This window comes from Rhinolophus sinicus, linkage group LG02, assembly GCF_036562045.2.
Source record: "Rhinolophus sinicus isolate RSC01 linkage group LG02, ASM3656204v1, whole genome shotgun sequence".
Classification (NCBI taxonomy): Eukaryota; Metazoa; Chordata; class Mammalia; order Chiroptera; family Rhinolophidae; genus Rhinolophus; species Rhinolophus sinicus.
This window is the reverse complement of record NC_133752.1, coordinates 9,512,784-9,529,221: the sequence shown is the minus strand read 5'-3', so window position 1 is coordinate 9,529,221 and position 16,438 is coordinate 9,512,784. Positions and strand designations below refer to the sequence as shown.

At 39.9% G+C, this 16,438-nt stretch overlaps 1 protein-coding gene and 1 non-coding gene across 9 annotated transcripts in view; both read left to right on the top strand.

Moving 5' to 3' along the window:
• PROM1 (prominin 1) overlaps positions 1-16,438 on the top strand; it is a 123,217-nt gene that overhangs the window by 91,554 nt on the left and 15,225 nt on the right. For all 8 annotated transcript variants that reach the window (XM_074321631.1, XM_074321611.1, XM_019713028.2 and 5 more), the window contains 8 exons: positions 88-177; positions 3,737-3,954; positions 5,248-5,322; positions 7,744-7,807; positions 10,694-10,853; positions 12,989-13,141; positions 14,203-14,326; positions 15,698-15,801. In XM_074321631.1, coding sequence (XP_074177732.1) covers positions 88-177; positions 3,737-3,954; positions 5,248-5,322; positions 7,744-7,807; positions 10,694-10,853; positions 12,989-13,141; positions 14,203-14,326; positions 15,698-15,801 — 988 coding nt within the window. The remainder of the gene's footprint in view (positions 1-87; positions 178-3,736; positions 3,955-5,247; positions 5,323-7,743; positions 7,808-10,693; positions 10,854-12,988; positions 13,142-14,202; positions 14,327-15,697; positions 15,802-16,438) is intronic.
• LOC141570258 (U6 spliceosomal RNA) lies at positions 11,021-11,125 on the top strand. The gene has a single exon (XR_012494265.1). It is a non-coding gene; the product is annotated as a U6 spliceosomal RNA (small nuclear RNA).

Genomic DNA, 16,438 nt, shown 5'->3' with positions numbered 1-16,438 from the left:
GCATCCTGCGTGGTGAAGAGCATGTGTGGTAAGGGGAGGAAATCCATGGAACTACCCTCACACCCCCTTATGCTTCTTTGAAATTAGATATTAAATCGTTGCTAGGAGGTGGAATTCATGAACAACTAAGACCGAAAGTGACCCCCGTTCTTGATGACATCAAGGCCATGGCAGAAGGTAAGTGCTGTGACAGACAGAAGTGACCGAAAGAATGTTCCACCCGGAAATCTCCGGCTACCCAGGTTCACTCTCCCTTTTCTTGGTTCCCCTGAGAGTTGACTGGAGTGAGAGCCACAATCTGTGGTCATGCTAACAGACCAGGAGAAGGCACACTGTGTCATGATAGCGTTTTGTTTGTTGTTGTTGTTTTTGAAGCTTGTGTCAAAGCTGTTGTACCAATGGTCTACAAGTCATTTGAAATAATAGTGGCAGAATTTGATCAGGACTTCCACCCATTGTACACAGAAGTTATCGGAAGGCAGGCATGCTCCTCTCTTTAGACATCTCTGTGGCTGCTTTCACACTGTGATGGTCAACTTGGGGGCAGCAGGGATGCTGTGGCCCTCAGAGCCGAAAGTGTTCACTGCCTGGTCCTTCACAGAAAAGCCTTGTTGACTTCTGCTATAGAAGATGAGTGGTCCATAGAATTTTAGGCTTTGGGATCTATCGATTACTCTTTTCTTTTCCCCTAAAAAAAAAACAAGTTCTGGAAAGTAGAAATACACATTATGTAGTTTTATCCTGACCTTAATAACTTCACATTCAACTGCAATGACAATAAGACCTCCTAGGCCCTTCCAAAGGTTGAGAAAATGTCTGTGCTGTGAACCAGCTGCTTTTTCTGCGTCACATTAGTCATTGCTCACAACCAACCCGTGGGGTGGGTACCGTCACCTGTATTTTACCAACTCAAGACAGGCTGAGAAATCATGTAACTTCCAATATGAGGGAGCTGGGAAGTGGTGGAGTTGGGATTCAGGCCCCCGTCTGCCTATAAAGCCTGTACTGCCTGGGCCATAAAATTAGGCCGGTGCAAAAGTAATTGCGGTTTCTGCAATTATTTTTAACCTTTTAAACTGCAGTTACTTTTGCAGCAACCTAATAATAGATGGTTTGGGGTACATTTGAGAATGTGAAGATGTAGCGTGCTTCGGTGCCATCCCCGGCAAGACAGCATAGTGTAACTCTGGAGGAAGAGTAAGGAATGTGAAGTTCAAGTGCTGGTGTGGCCACGAGATGATGGCAGGTGCCCCTGTAGCCCATGGCCCTCATGAGTCAGTGCATTTGGAATATTGGCCTGCCGAGATCGCTTCCAGCTCCAAAACTATATAAAGGTAAAGGCTGTGAAGAAGGACTGAGTGATGGAGTGTGGTTGGCATGGACCTTTACTTTTTGCCCCATCATTTGCCCAAGTTGTAATGTTTGAATTAAAATTCTCTTTGGATTAAAGGTAATTAAAACCCATTTTATTTTTCTCTTCGGTACTTCATGTATCAGTGTTAAAGTTCTATTTTTTCTTTTTCTTTTTAAAGTCAGCCTGAATAAGTTAACGTTTAGCTTCTGGTGTTGCTAAGGCTTCTTAAACTGTGCTTAAAAACTGTTTCAGTAATTTTTTTGCTAAACATTTTTTGCAGCCTTATGTGTTTAGTGGCCCATCTGAACGGCAGGTCAAGATCTATCAAAGAATGTGCTATGAGCTGGTAAAATGTTAATTCACTGAAATTGAGAATCTGAAATATCTTTCCACTGACTTCAGATACATAATATTAATATATGTGATCTTGGCAAGCCTAGAATGACTGCCAGAATTACAACCCAGTAGATATTTTATAGACATAAAATGCTTTGAAGACTTTAGGAAAAATATGATATTTATTACCTCTGAGTCAGTACACGTGACCCAGAATGTCTGTAGACGGTGCCTAATTGGACAAAATTTATTTTATCATCTATCATTTTTTGTTGTTTGTTTGTTTCTTGCCTTAAAATAACTTACCTTGAAGTCAAAGTAGAAAGGTTAACCATGAGAGGTAAACGACAAAACATGCAAATATGCGTGTGTCTTGTGGGATATGAAATGCATTTTGGCATGTTCTTTTGCGTTCTTTGTTTCTAGTTGCAACTGTGTTCTTTGTTTCTTGTTTTGCTACCATAGATATTTATTGAGCCTCTAATAAGAGCCAGGTACCAGATCTATTCTTTGTTGATAATCCTGGGATGTAGGTGGGAAAGATGAGAAACTGAGGCCAAGAGTGACTCTTTGGTAAAGTCTTAAATATTATTATAGTCTCAAATATTGTTAAGATACAACTGGGCCAAAATTTAAGATGAAAGGTTGTTTGAAGGAGACCTTAAGATTTCCTATTCAGATAAGGTTGCAGAATTTGGGACCGATGGTCATATAGTCCAGTCCTGGAAGCGTCCCCTGGTCTCATCAAAGCTAGGTTGCTGCGGTGCCATCTTGGAGGACATGGGCACTGCCATATCCTAAGATCAAACCTGCTGGGACACTGTTTAAAATTATAGACTCTTCTACTAACCAGGAGATGACCCTAGTTCACAGATGAGGAAACTGAGGTCCCAGGAGGTGAAGGAAGTTGCCAACGGTGCTGTTACAGGTAGTAGCAGAATTGGAATGAGGTCTCAAACTACTTTTGGTGAGATTCCACTACATGGAAGCATGAAAATGTGTGTGTGTGTGTGTGTGTGTGTGTGTGTGTGTGTGGTGTTGTTTTAGCAACTAAGTTTTACGTGGTTGCTCAGGAAAGTTGGGGAAACCAGTTCTTAAGGGCATTTTTCCTAGCAACACCCAAATGTGGTTCTGCCATCTGTGTTTGTGAGCCTGGAAGACTTAATTTGCTTAGAAGAAAAGCAAAGCCCTCTAATTTAAATTTTACATCTTTTTCTGCTGTCGTTTTAAATCACTACAGAAAAGAGTTGTTATTTGCTACCTCCTAGTAGTGAGTATGGAGCTCTATGCCCCAGAGAAGTCAGGATAATAGACAATTGCTAGGGATGTCCTAGTATAAGAATGTGTTCTAGGCTGTGGGGATCCCCAAAATAAAACAAATGGACTTACTGCCATTGAGGAGTTTCAGCCTGCCTGTCCTAACCCCCACATTTCATGACCAACATGGTGGCAGTGTCACCATTTTCAGATGAGGAAATTGCTGTAGAATGTTTGGGAATCGGCTCCCAGTTACACAGCATGTAGGGAAGCTTGGATCTGTACCTATACCTGCCTGAATCCAAAACTGTGCTTTTGACTGTTGCTCTGTTTAATTACAGCTCTTTGAATATCTGTAGCTAAAGTATGTCTGGGTGTGATCAGTTTTCAGTGAGAATTCAAACTGCTTGGGATCGAAGATGCTAGCTTGTCGGGTGGCCTTTTCAAAGTTGGGCAATGCTTGGGTGGTGACACGTTTTCCTGAGGTTGCTGCTCCAATGCCTGCCAGTTAATGTCCCCACTGTGTTCCTGGGTTAGTGCCTGCTTCTGCTTCTTGTGGGAAAGAGCCCCCAAGCAGGAAAGCTGAGCTTGTAGGAGTGGCTGGCAGAGGAGGCCAGCAAATGTCCCTGTTTTCAGACTGTCCCTCGCCGCAGGCTTCTCTAGTTGTCTTCCAATGACATTTACACGTTCATCTCAAGTTCCTTTAGGGGACTTCCATAGATGAGAAGGGATGTGACCATTACCAGCCTAGGGCATGCCTCTGTTCTGAAGCACACTGTGTTCCCACAGCAATCAAAGAAACCAAAGACGCCCTGTTGAACGTGAACAATACCCTACGGGACTTGAAAAGATCAACTGCACAACTTAATAGCAGCCTGAGTGACATTAAAACGAACCTGGAACAATCACTCAATGACCCCCAGTGCTCTGTAGCTCCAGTGACTGCCACTTGCAATGACATCAGAATGACTCTAAACCAGCTGGATGACAACACCAATGTGGATGAGGTGAGGAGGGTGACCTTGTTCTGGGGCAGTGCCACTGGACCAGCTGGGCGGGGCTAAGGTTGGGTACACCTGTCAGGTACACAGTGGCCTGGGTCTCTGTCGGCCTTCCCAGTATTCTGATCATCGCACTGTAATGGTCACAGCAGGAGAGAAGGAACAATGGGAACCCCTTGAGAGTTCTCTGCGATTGATTTGATAAAACACCAGAATGAATTCAACTTTAAAAAGAAAAAAAGGAAGCAGAATGGATTTTTGCAGACCTTTAAAAGTTAAAATATATTTTGCAATGATGTGCGTAGTATATTAACCACGTATATGTAAATGTAAGGTAATTTCTCAGATTAGAAAAAAAAACAGAATTTGGAGCAACTTGAATATATAAAGTTCTGGGATATAGATAAAATAATCATGTCTATTCATGATTTTTAATTTATCAAGATAGTGATATATATATATCACATTTCATATAATATATATATATATCTCATGTATATATCACATATATATATATCATATTTTATATAAAACAATGTTTTAATATAGCTATATTTTTCTCACTTTTACATTCCATGAATCAATTTTATTCAAACACTTCACATTCAATATCTGCGTCTGCATATCTACTGCAGTCATGTTTGTTGTTATCTAATAGATTGTTAGAGCCTAGGATTCATACTTGCATTTAAATTGTTTGAGATCAAGTTGTTTTGGGGATAACGTTTTATTCTGATGTGCTTTTAAACATGCAGAAAATTTGCAAGGCTGGTACAAGGAACCCCTGTCTGCACCCTTTACCCAGTGATAATGTGTCCTTCTCGGTACATCGTGTCAGGAGGCCCATGATATTTGTCCCAGTATTGGTAAAAAGATAGAACATTTTAAATCTATGTACAGTATAAAATGAAAAAGTTGTTTTAGAGCACTCACCAATATAAGCACTGGACTGTGTTACTTTTAAATGTGTTTTTAAAAAGGTTGTTTACAACTTTATTCAACAGTATTCAGTACCTGAAATTCTGAGGTCACACATGTTCAACCTGTGTTAAATTCCTTTCCTTAATTTTTACCTGACTGTAGCAGGAGAACTCCAAACATCTAAAACTCAGTGCTTATAGAGGCCATTCTGAGCTACATGTGTTTTCACCAAATAATACTCTATTGTTCAAAAGAAACTTAGATCACACTCTATGATACAGAGGCCTTGGAACTTGGATGTAAGATGACTCCGATTTCTATGATAAATAATTATGGAGGTAACTACCTTGCCTTACGTTTTGTTTTATACATTTTCAGCTCCCATCTTTGGATAAGCAACTTGATAATGTTAATGATGTTCTTCGAACAGATTTGTCCAGTCTGGTTCAAAAGGTATGTTTTTTGGAGAAAATGCAGTAGCTTATTTTACATTTTAAAGAGTAGACTGGTACAGAAGAAAAATAAGTGAAAATAAAAAAGCAGAGAAGTTCTGGAAAGAGGTTGCCAAGAAAGGTAATTAACTTACCTTACCTGGTTAACTTCCAGGTAATTTAGTTCATCATTTCAATTCAAAAAATTTTATTAAGCATCTTTTATATGCAAAGCATTATATGCTAGGACCAAAAGAAGTAAAAGAAAATCATGATCTTGCCTTCCTGGGGCTTAGACTTTGATGGGTGTGGTGCTGGACCCCACACTGATTCTGATACAAGCTGCTCTCCCACTCTGCCTGTGAGTCAGACAGGTTGGTTTTGTTTCTTCCCACTTCTGTGCATTTGCACATTCTGTGCCCTATGCCTGGCACTCGCTTCTTTGACCCTCTCCTTTGCCTAGCCACTTAGGCTACTAAGTGCTAGCTACTTTAAACTTCATATATCAGTTTCTTAATGAGGCCTTTCGAAGCCATCTTGCCCAGGTCAAACCCTTTTTAATACATTCTGACAGCATCACAAGTATTCTTTGTTAACCCTCATAATTATCACTTTAATTATCAATTCCTTGTCATTATCACTTTAATGTCTGAGTAGTCCCACTGGACTGTAATCCCTGAAAAAGGTAGGGACCATATTGGTCTAGAATAGCATGATTTCCTTGCTAGCCTACTCATTGTTGCTATTTATTCGACCACGATATTGAGTGCATAGTAAATATTTCTTTATAGATTGAGATTCAGTAAGAGTGTCCTGGTTCTGTAGGAAATGGAGCAGAATTTTTATTCTTGACTCTGTCTTTTAGCATGGGTATAAAAATCATCAAATACCTACTAGACTCATCTACATATAAACCAAGTACGTATCCCCTTAAACAAGTCATTAAAAATTCTTAGTCTTTGGACTCTGGTGTCATCTGGTTTATTAAATAAAGAAATTGACTTAGGAGATCTGCCAGGCTCCTTCCAGCCATAAAACCTCCTATGATGTGTGACCTGCACACGTCCCAACACACGTAAATGTAGAGGGGTCAGGTGTACAGACAACCAACACAAGCTCCTGTGTGCTGGGTAACTTAGTCACCTAAGTTAGGAAACAGAAGTTGGGGATATTCTTTTCATGGTATTACTGTTGCTAGATTAAAGTGGAACCTAACTGGCACTATAAATATTATAAAGTTTGGACCTTGGATTGGCCTGCTAAAGAAGAATATCATAGACTGGATGTAAAACAACAGACATTTATTTCTCACAGTGCTGGTAGCTGGGAATCTGAGATCAGGGTGCCAGCATGGTCGGGTTCTGGTGAGAGACCCCTTCCAGCTCCAGGCAGCCATTTTCTCGTTGTGCCCTCACATGGCAGAGAGACGTCTATGGGGCCCCTTTTATAAGGGCTCTAATCCCATTCACAAGGTTCTATTCTCCTGACCCAAAGACCCCACCTCCTAATGCCATTGCTTTGAGGGTTAGGATTTCAACATACGAATTTTGGGGGGACACAGGCATTCAGTTCAGAACAGGTTCTAATTGCAACAGTGTTCCCTAGCAGATATATACCAGTGGCTAAATATACCAGCGGACAGTTAAGAAACACACATTACACCCCTTCCAGAGGGAAGGTAGGATGTTCAATTGGGTGACTTGGAAATAACGACCTTTTCCTGCCATGGATTTAGCCCCAAAGTGATCTAGCTTGGTGTGGCTGTCTGTGTTTTCCTTTTAGCCTCACTACAGTTTGTGTTTTCTGTAAGCTGCATTTTAGGACACTGTTGTTTCCTGTGAGACTAGATCTCTAATTGTATTTTGTAATTGCATTGCAAAACAAGATTCTATTATTAGAAATTCATACATAGGCATTATATATGAATGTATATGTAGGCATTATATATGAATTTATATCTACACATGGTACATTGTACAGATCAGGGTTTCTTAACCTCAGCACTACTGACACTTTGGGTTGGATCATTCTTTGCGTTGGGGGCTGTCCTGTGCATTGTAGGATATTTATTAGCATCCCCAGCCCCTGCCCACACAATACCAGTAGCATCCCCACATAACCAAAGTGTCTCTAGACATTGCCAAATGTCTCCTTGGGGGACAAAATTGCCCCCAGTTGAGAAACACTGGTATAGATACATGGAAAAGTATTTTAAAAATTAAAAACTTTCAGCATGATCTTTAATGCATACAATTTAAAGAAAGTCCTCTCTAAAGGGAATTTTTTTAGACTTTTAAAATGACTATGTGATGATAATTTCTGCCTCAAGATAAATGCTACATTTTTAATTTGCTTCTCTACTCCATACTAAGCTAAAAATAAATACTAGTCAACGGCTCTTCTACTTATTATGTACATCAATTTATTGTGAACTTTTTTTTAGGGCAATAAATCCTTTAATGATATACCTGAGATGGTGCAAAACCAAACCACAGACATGGTATCAGGTGAGATTCACAGTTTGAAATAATTTTGTATCTCTCCTTGTTTAGAATTGTGCAAAGAAATGTGTTATTAAGAATTGTATTGTTCTTTTTCCCTCTTAAAAAAAACGCACTCTCACTGAAACCTAGAAAACCAAACAACTATCAGGGCTTTTCGATTGTGCCACCTTCACTCAGTGACGTAAATTTTAAAAAATAGTTATCTCCCATTGAACATGGATTAACACCATCCTGCTGGCGGGAAGCTGTGGGGTTAAGGATCATGCTGAGAGGACCGGCCCTCATCGTGAGCTGTCAAAGCTCACAACAGCCATGGTTTGGTCACATTCTGATTGTTTTCACTGGGGGAAAAACTGGAGGTTGTTGTATTTCCAAAAGCACTTATCATTGATTTTTAAAGGAATACTCTGTATAAGTATGTATTTCGTCATTTGAGGAAAATGTTCCTCTGCTCTCTGACAGACTTAATGGTCTTTTAGGCTCTTAAGGTCACTTACAGTTTTGGAGACGGAACTGATGTTGAGTGAATTGTACCTGTGTTAAATGATCAAATCGCACTATATTTAGGTTATAGCATTTAGGGGGAATGTACAGAGGAACAATGCAGTAACATTTCTTTGTGTAGAAATGGGGATAAACCTGGGTTATTTACTAAGAGGAGAAATCTCTGAAGCTATGTAAGATTAGCTTCTCTTTTTTAAAATATCAACTTCTCAGTTCTTCTTTTTCTCTGTTGACTAAGTGGTTTTAAAATATTGTATTAGAGGTATTTGATATTTTTTTTTCTTAATAGAGAGTTCTTTCAGTTCATTAAGACTTTGGGTAAAAAGTATTTTATCCCACTGCATAGTGCTTTAGATGTTTTGTGGGTTTCCTTTTTTTTTTGGAATCTAAGTTTCTACTAGAAAGTATAAAAATATCAAAGACAAAGGTCACGCTTTCCTATGCTAGCACCTGAAGGCTAATGCCTGCTGGATGTCTGATAGCGACCTGCTTACTAATCTCTGTGTTTACTTTCTGTTTCCCCTTCCTGGACCTCTCCTGCCAATATGTGCAGCCCTCCCTTGTAAGTCTGGCAAAGCGAGGTGTGTAAGTGAGGCCCATTGCTCAGTATCCCACCTAAAAACAAGCCAGAGTTTTCCCAGTTCTGGGCGAGTGCTAGTCCATCAGCCTGACTTATTTTCATGTCCTTCCAAAACAAATAGAAACCCTTAGCGCTTGTGTTTGATTATTTGGTCCTACTCTACACACATATTTTGAGTGCCTACTATGTGCCAGGCTCTGCTGGGCTCAGGGGATGGGAGCTGAGTAAGGCATGACCCTGCCTACCCTTCGGCTAGGCACGTATGCAGATGCTGCTTTCCACACTCTGATACATGACGATGTACATACAAGAGATCCGAGGTGGGGCGAGGGTAGTGGGAGGCTTCCTGGAGGAAGCAACACCTAAATTGAAGCTAAGAGAGTACTCCAGGCACATACAGAGTCACCAAAGCTGGCAAGGCTGGGGAGCTGTGTTATGTGGAAGGGCATAGCAGCCTGAGAAGTAGAAGGGGCCTGATTCTGAGTTTAGGGAACTGTTCGTAGGAGATGGGGAGTCGGCATACCGCATCTCTCAAACTCCCAGAAATCCCAGAGTTAGAAAGAGGCCCATGGAGTCAGCTTGTCGAGGATCCTGGGGTCTTTTGGTACACAAGCTATTTGGAGGAGGAAGTGAGCCACTGTGCAAAAAACAGTCTCCTCCTACATGCTCTCGAGGTTTCATATCTTCATGAACAACACACTTCATGAAAAAAAGTTTCCTGCCATTTTTATGTAGTTCCATTTTGGACCACACTGCCGCCTACCCAGAATTCACCGGCAGCCCTGAGGTCGCATTGTGAGAACTGCTAATCTTGCCTCTGCTGCTGCACTGATCTCAGGATCAGTGGACTTTTCACTGATCCGTTTTTCGTACTATGTCCATGTCAAGAATCGCTGTGGATAAAGCCATCTTCCGATCTTGTGGCTTTGATCCCAGGTGGCTTTGATCCCAGGACCTGTCATCATGGACACGCACTTTCCAGAAAACTAGAACTTCTCTCCTCACTGAAAGATTAGGATGAATATTAATGGATCTGTATGACCACTGGGAATACTGTTGCTTTTTGTATCTAAGAAACACGGATATACTTTAACAAGTCTCAGTTTGTATGAACCAAATAAAAATTTAACAAAAATATCACCTTGAGTCACTTGTCCAAAGACTGGGTCCTAGAGAATCACTGTGTTCCTGAATGCCGTTTCTCAGATGGAAGAATTATTATGTGACTAAATTATTTCTCCAAAATCATTTAACAGAAGCTTTAGACTTAGAGAAACCCGAGTTCCAATTCCATTTCTAGCGCTTTCTGAAAAAGAGGCCTATGGACATTATTTAACCTCTGTGAGCCCTCAGGGTCACTGTTAGTAAACTGGGAATAAGAATATCTACCTGAGTGGAATAAATGAGTTAGCATTGATAAAAGTGCCTGGCCCAGGGAAGGTACGTACACAGGACATTTTAAGCAAGAGAGCCTTATTTTATTTATTTATTTGTTTGTTTATTTATTTATTTAGTAGTTAGTTTAGTTAGTTAGTTATTTTAATGAAATAAGTGAAAGAAAACTCTGGCTTGATTTCAGCACCATATCATTTACGTCGGCGCTCATAGCTTGCTGTTTAGTTAAGTAATTGCTTTTTGATGGTCTTGGCTGCATTCATGCTTGTTACAGAAACTTTACATATTTTAAACACATACACAGTACGGGAAAAACTGAAAGTGGTTCAAGTTTTTCAGTTTGGGTCCAAAACAAAGTTTCTGTTTCCTGTATGTTTGAAAATGCATAACTGACGTATCTTTGTTTTCAGATATAAAAAGTACCTTGAATTCCATTGGTTCAGCTATCAAAAATATAAATGAACAGATTGCTATTCAGGATAAGCTGTCGATTTTCCTGGATCCCATTAATTACATTGAGACTTACATCCATCAAAAATTACCCACATTGGAAGAATATGATTCTTACAGGTGCGTGCCTCCTTTGAGCAGGTCACCTAGGAGAGTGAACCATGCTATGGAACGGGTAAAAAATTGACATTATGACCAGGATAATCTTATGAGAGCAGATTGTACAAACAGGCCATAACCTGGTATGTGTTCACCTTAGTTTATGTTCATGAAAAAAAAGTTGAAGTGTTCGGTTTGTCAGGACATATACTAAAAGTGAAACTGTACGAAAAACATTAGTATAGCCACTGCACCGGGATGACATGCAAATTCATGAAGTGTTTCTTTCTTTTTTTGTTGTTTTTTAGTTTTTTTAGCCAAATTTTCAATAATTTGCAATGATGGTGTCCGTAGTGGCTTATAGAATCTGTAGGCATGTCACAGGATTTTAAAACTTAATAATAATTACGAAGGGCAAAGGCGTTTGGATAACATTCTTTTCATCACTGGTTTGTAAAATAAATATGGAGAGGTTGGTTCTTACAGAAAGAGCATCCTTGAAACCAATAAATTGTTCAAAGAGCCCAGGTAAGGAACTGTCGTTTGCCCCATTTGAAAACGCTAGGGGTGGGGCTTGGCCCTGGGAGGTGCCTGTGGACGTGTCAGATGCAGTGCTAAGGAGGGAAGGTGTTTAGAGGATCAGATGAGATGTTAAGATTCACTCTCTTCTCTGAAAGTCTCAGCCATGACCTGCCGCCGGAACCATCCTTACTGCCCAAACCCATGGAAATTCAGACACTTTCATTCCTATTCGGGTTATTTATTATACAAGAGCACAGGATAAATTATAACAATAATCGCTAGCATTTGGGGAACAGTTACAGTGCGCCCACCACCATTGCATGCAAGACCTCTCTTTGAATAGTCATAAAAATCCCTTGGATTGTGTCCTATATGTAGCCCCGTTTTATAGAAAACAGGCTCTAGACTCACTTAAGGTCAGCAACAACACAGCAGAGGTGGGTTTTCAACCCCCATCTGCCTGTGCTCTTAATTATAGCCTCGTACTCAACAAGCCATTTTCCTACCATGAGGTTAGACCACTCCAATGGGTATCAGGACAAACAGAAGACAGACCCTCAATGAATTTACAATCTCATTTGAGGTCAGAGTTTCACAAATGGGAAGAATGGTACAGTGATCTCTATACATGTCAGCTCCCCTTTCCTTTCATTTCTTCCTGCCTGGAGACAATAAGCTTTATGTTAAAAAGAAATTTAACTAAACAGATGAGGCATTCATTAACTGTAAAAGATTTCTGAGGCCGGATCCGTGGCTTATTTAATTATGTGTCCCCAGTATCTGGAACAAAAGCCACAGAATGAGTACAGGTGGCTATTATTATAATTATCAAGATTGCTCTTAATTGAATAAAAAGCTTTAGTGTTGGCTTTTGTCCCAGAAGTAAATTCTTTATTTTTCAGTGTTTTAAAGGTTGGGAAGCATTTCTACCCTCAGCTGCTGGAAAAGGTTGTTGTACATTCCAGGAATGCCAGTAAGATCTAATTGAGGATCCATTATCCTCAAATGTCTCACAGGACCATTACAAAATTGAGGTTTGCATTCTGCAGACATTTGATTTAGGATGCTCATGAAATTCTAAAATATTCAATGTACTCACCACGTAGGGAGTTTCTGTTTCAGTAAAGAACAAAACACCCCCCAAATACTCCTGCAACCACAAAATATTTTAGAGAAAGACGAGGGAAAAGTGCCCAGTATTTCTTTATTTGTTGGCTAGTCATAATCTGTTCACATCTTATCATTATTATAATAAGCACTTATACCATCAAGAACTTTGAAAGAATGTTAAAGTCTTAAGGATCATTGCTACCAGTAGCCTTAGAGAAGTTAAGTGAACCCTGCTTATGAGTCCCATGGAAGAAAAGCAAAGGAAGGAAGCAATAATCCCATGACTATGGAGTGAGAACAGTTCAAAACCAAGAGAAAAATTAAGGTTCCTCGTGGGTTGGGTTGGAAGACTAGGGGTGGGAAGGCATCTTTTCACAGCTGTATCATCCTCTGAGGAATTAACAGAGGAATCTAATATTTTATTGCCAAGTATTACTCAACTGCTCCAGCCTTAGTATGACAGCTTTTGTGTTATGATAATGTCACCTCTTTCATGTATAATAACATTGTGCTTGTTTCACCAGGTGGCTGGCGAGCTTGGTTGTCTGCTGTTTGCTGACTCTCATCATGATTTTTTATTACCTGGGCTTATTGTGTGGCATATTTGGCTATGATCGGCATGCCACCCCAACCAGACGAGGCTGCATCTCAAACACCGGAGGCATCTTCCTTATGGCGTGAGTGTTTGCTCTTTGCCATGTTGCAGGGTCGGGGATGGGGGGTGGGTAATTCAGGGAGGAGAACAGGTGACTCTGGTGGTACGTGGATCCAGTGTCCTCTGGGCTGAGCACTCTGAGTTCCAGTGGAGTAAGTGTGTTGCTGTGATTGGTACTTTTGTCGGTATGGGAAATTTCATCAAGTGTAAAAAAGTAAAAGAAAACTCTAAATTGGTCGCACTTTGGTAGACAAGCTTAGACACACTGTTTATTTGTGGTGAGCTCCTTTTTAAAGCAGTTATCATGAAAATTATTTCCAAGTCTGCTTTCTTGATTTCCATTGTTTTTGTCCCTACATCCGTCCACTCATCCACCCTTCCATCCGTCTGTCCATCTATCCATCTATTCATCCACCCATCCATCCACCCATCACCCATTCATCCATTTACCAGATACTTGTTACAGACTGACATGGTATCAGACACTATTCTATATGGTTTTCCAGTTTGTTCACTTTGAAACTCTAGAAACTTGATATAGAACAGAGGTTGCCTGTCTACCCCATCCTTCAGGCTCTTCCAAGAGTGTTCTTCTTCAGAGGAACTGGGTTGTGTTCCTCCTCAGTAGCTTCCCTTCCCTGGATTCGCCAGGCCTTCCCTGGTACACCCAACCGGCCTCTCGAGCTGCCATTTACCCCACTGTCTGTCCTCTCTCTGGATGTAGAGCCACGTTGGTCTCTTTCATACTCCAAAGGGTACATTTCCTGCCTCAGAACCTCCCCACTCACTGTATCCTCTGCAGAAAGTCTTGGTTCACTCAACTGATTCAGAGCCCAAGTCGGAACCAGAGTGTTGGACTGCAAGCAGACCAGGGACTAATCCATAAGGGTTCTCTAAATACTGATGTGTCTAGGGCTGAAAGCCCACAGGGCCCACCACTTTCTGTCTTCACTCTGGGTAGGCAGACCTGTTTAAACTGCAAATAGCTGAAGACCGCAGGCCCATTTTTCACATTGAATAGGTAGAGTTAGTAAGTACTGGCTTGTAGAATCCTTAACTTTATTTGTCTCTATTTTTTTCCAGAGGGGTTGGAATCAGTTTCCTCTTTTGTTGGATATTGATGACCATTGTGGTTTTTACTTTTGTTGTTGGTGGAAATGTGGAAAAATTGGTCTGTGAACCTTACCAAAACAAGAAGTTATTCCAGGTAAATGTGGGTTTTGTGACCATTATGGGAGGGCGTTAGCCAAAACTTTGACTTCTCTGTATCTTACGGGTTTCATCAAGAGCAGGGCAAAAAGATGAGCAGTTTGGCTTTCATTCAAGAAGTCGAGATTCCTTCTATTTTTCAGAGCAAAATAAATATATATATATATACATTTTTTTATGTAAGTGAAATCAATAGCTAGAATTAAGACCTACACCTCAATGGGCATGATCATATTTTGGGAGAATAAAACTCTCCTCAGCAGTAGTTCTCAAATGAAACATCAAGAGATAAATTCCTGGGTTCATCCCATACTCCAGAAAGTTCCTTTTCAAAAGTTTCCCAGATGACAGTTGCCCACACAGATGGCTTGAGGCCCTGAATCTGGAGCAAAAGAGACTGATAAATGATGCCCCTCATGGCAGACAGTTGTCCCTGGAGGAAATCTGACGAGGCAGTTAGAAACTGATCTCAAGCCTCCCTTTCTCCGTCTAAAACCAACTACAACAGGCTCTAGGGGGCCATTTTGCAATTTAGCTTCATTAATTAAGAAGGAAGTTTTGGTCAATATGTCTGTCTTTTAACTTTGTCTTTCCAATGTCTTTCTCCAGATCCTGATTTTTAAAAATATATTTCTGTTTTATTTCTATATTTTCTACCTCAAATCTGTTATATAATCAAGTGAATGACTATTAAAGTGGCCACTTGTTGTCATGGCATTTTAATTGTTCATTTGGTTGAGGAAAATTAAATTGGGAGCATCAATTTGTCAAATTATCTTCATTTGGCCTTCTGATAAAATTAATAATAATGATGATAATAATAGTAATAATAATAAGACATCAAACTAGACTTCATTCATACTGTGTTAAATCATTATAAAGGAATTCTTAAAAAGTAGGGGATATTTCAAAACCATTTTACACTCTTCAAGCATATATGCAGTCATACACTAATTAGCTCTTCTAATATATGTATATGATGTGAAGTCAGAGAATTATGAGTTTTAATTCATTTTCTTTAGAGAGAAGTAGTTAAGAGCTGGGTAGTTAATTGCTTCATGGCTTTATAATAGCTATTCTGAATCAAATTGTCTATTCTCCCATTTATAATGTGTTTGTTTTGCTAAAAAGTAGTGTAGTGGTCTCAAAAAAAAAAAGTAATTTTGGTAATTCCTATTGATGCTACTCAGTGGTCAATTGATTTATTCCAATCATACTATTATTTTCTAGTTTTAAACTGAAAATCAGTGAAGAAAATCATGACGTGAAAATCTCACAAATATATTTAACAGAATATTAGTTTTATTATATGTATGTATGTTAGAGTAAAACTGTCTTTTTTTAAAAAAAGTTTTAAAATTTGTTCCAGATTTTGGACACACCATATTTACTAAATGAGAATTGGAAACACTATCTCTCTGGCATGGTATTTAACAAACCGGATATTAATCTCACTTTTGAACAAGTTTACAGGTATGAATAATTGCATTATGCATTTTTTGCTACTTCAAATGTTGTTTTTCCAGAACGAGAATTTTGCTTTCAAAGTGTCTTCAACCTTAACGATGAGACTTTCCTGTTTCATAATTAAACTGTTCTCTAGTCTTAGCAAAAAAATGGTAGAAATAAGACCAAAAAGATAGTGTTTCCTCTGAAAGCCTTCGAGACTAGGACTTACTGGTTAAGGTGACCCTAAGATGCGTATGGGATCCTGTGAAAACTCCCATTCAAGAATTACCCCACCCCAAGTCAATGCCATGTAACAAGAATTCAGTGGATGGAGCCAAATCCCAGATATGCAAAGGGCCGGGCTGTGTAGTCAGGCTGCCCAGGCCCCAGTCCTGGCTCTACTACCAGGAGCTTTGTGATCCTGAGTGCCTCCACTTCTCTCTGTTCAAAAGGGTTGAAGTTTCAATGGCTCCCCTTCTCTTCCAGCAGAGACACAAATGAGTGGCACATATGTCCACCCTTCTCGCACCTAGCCCTCATGGCAGATATTGGTAATCGATTGTGGTCTTCTACTCAGCCCAGAGAGTCTCCAGATAGTTCTCAACAGCATGTTCTAGGCAGACATTATTAATCCGTCACAGTGTCTGTGCATGATTAAACC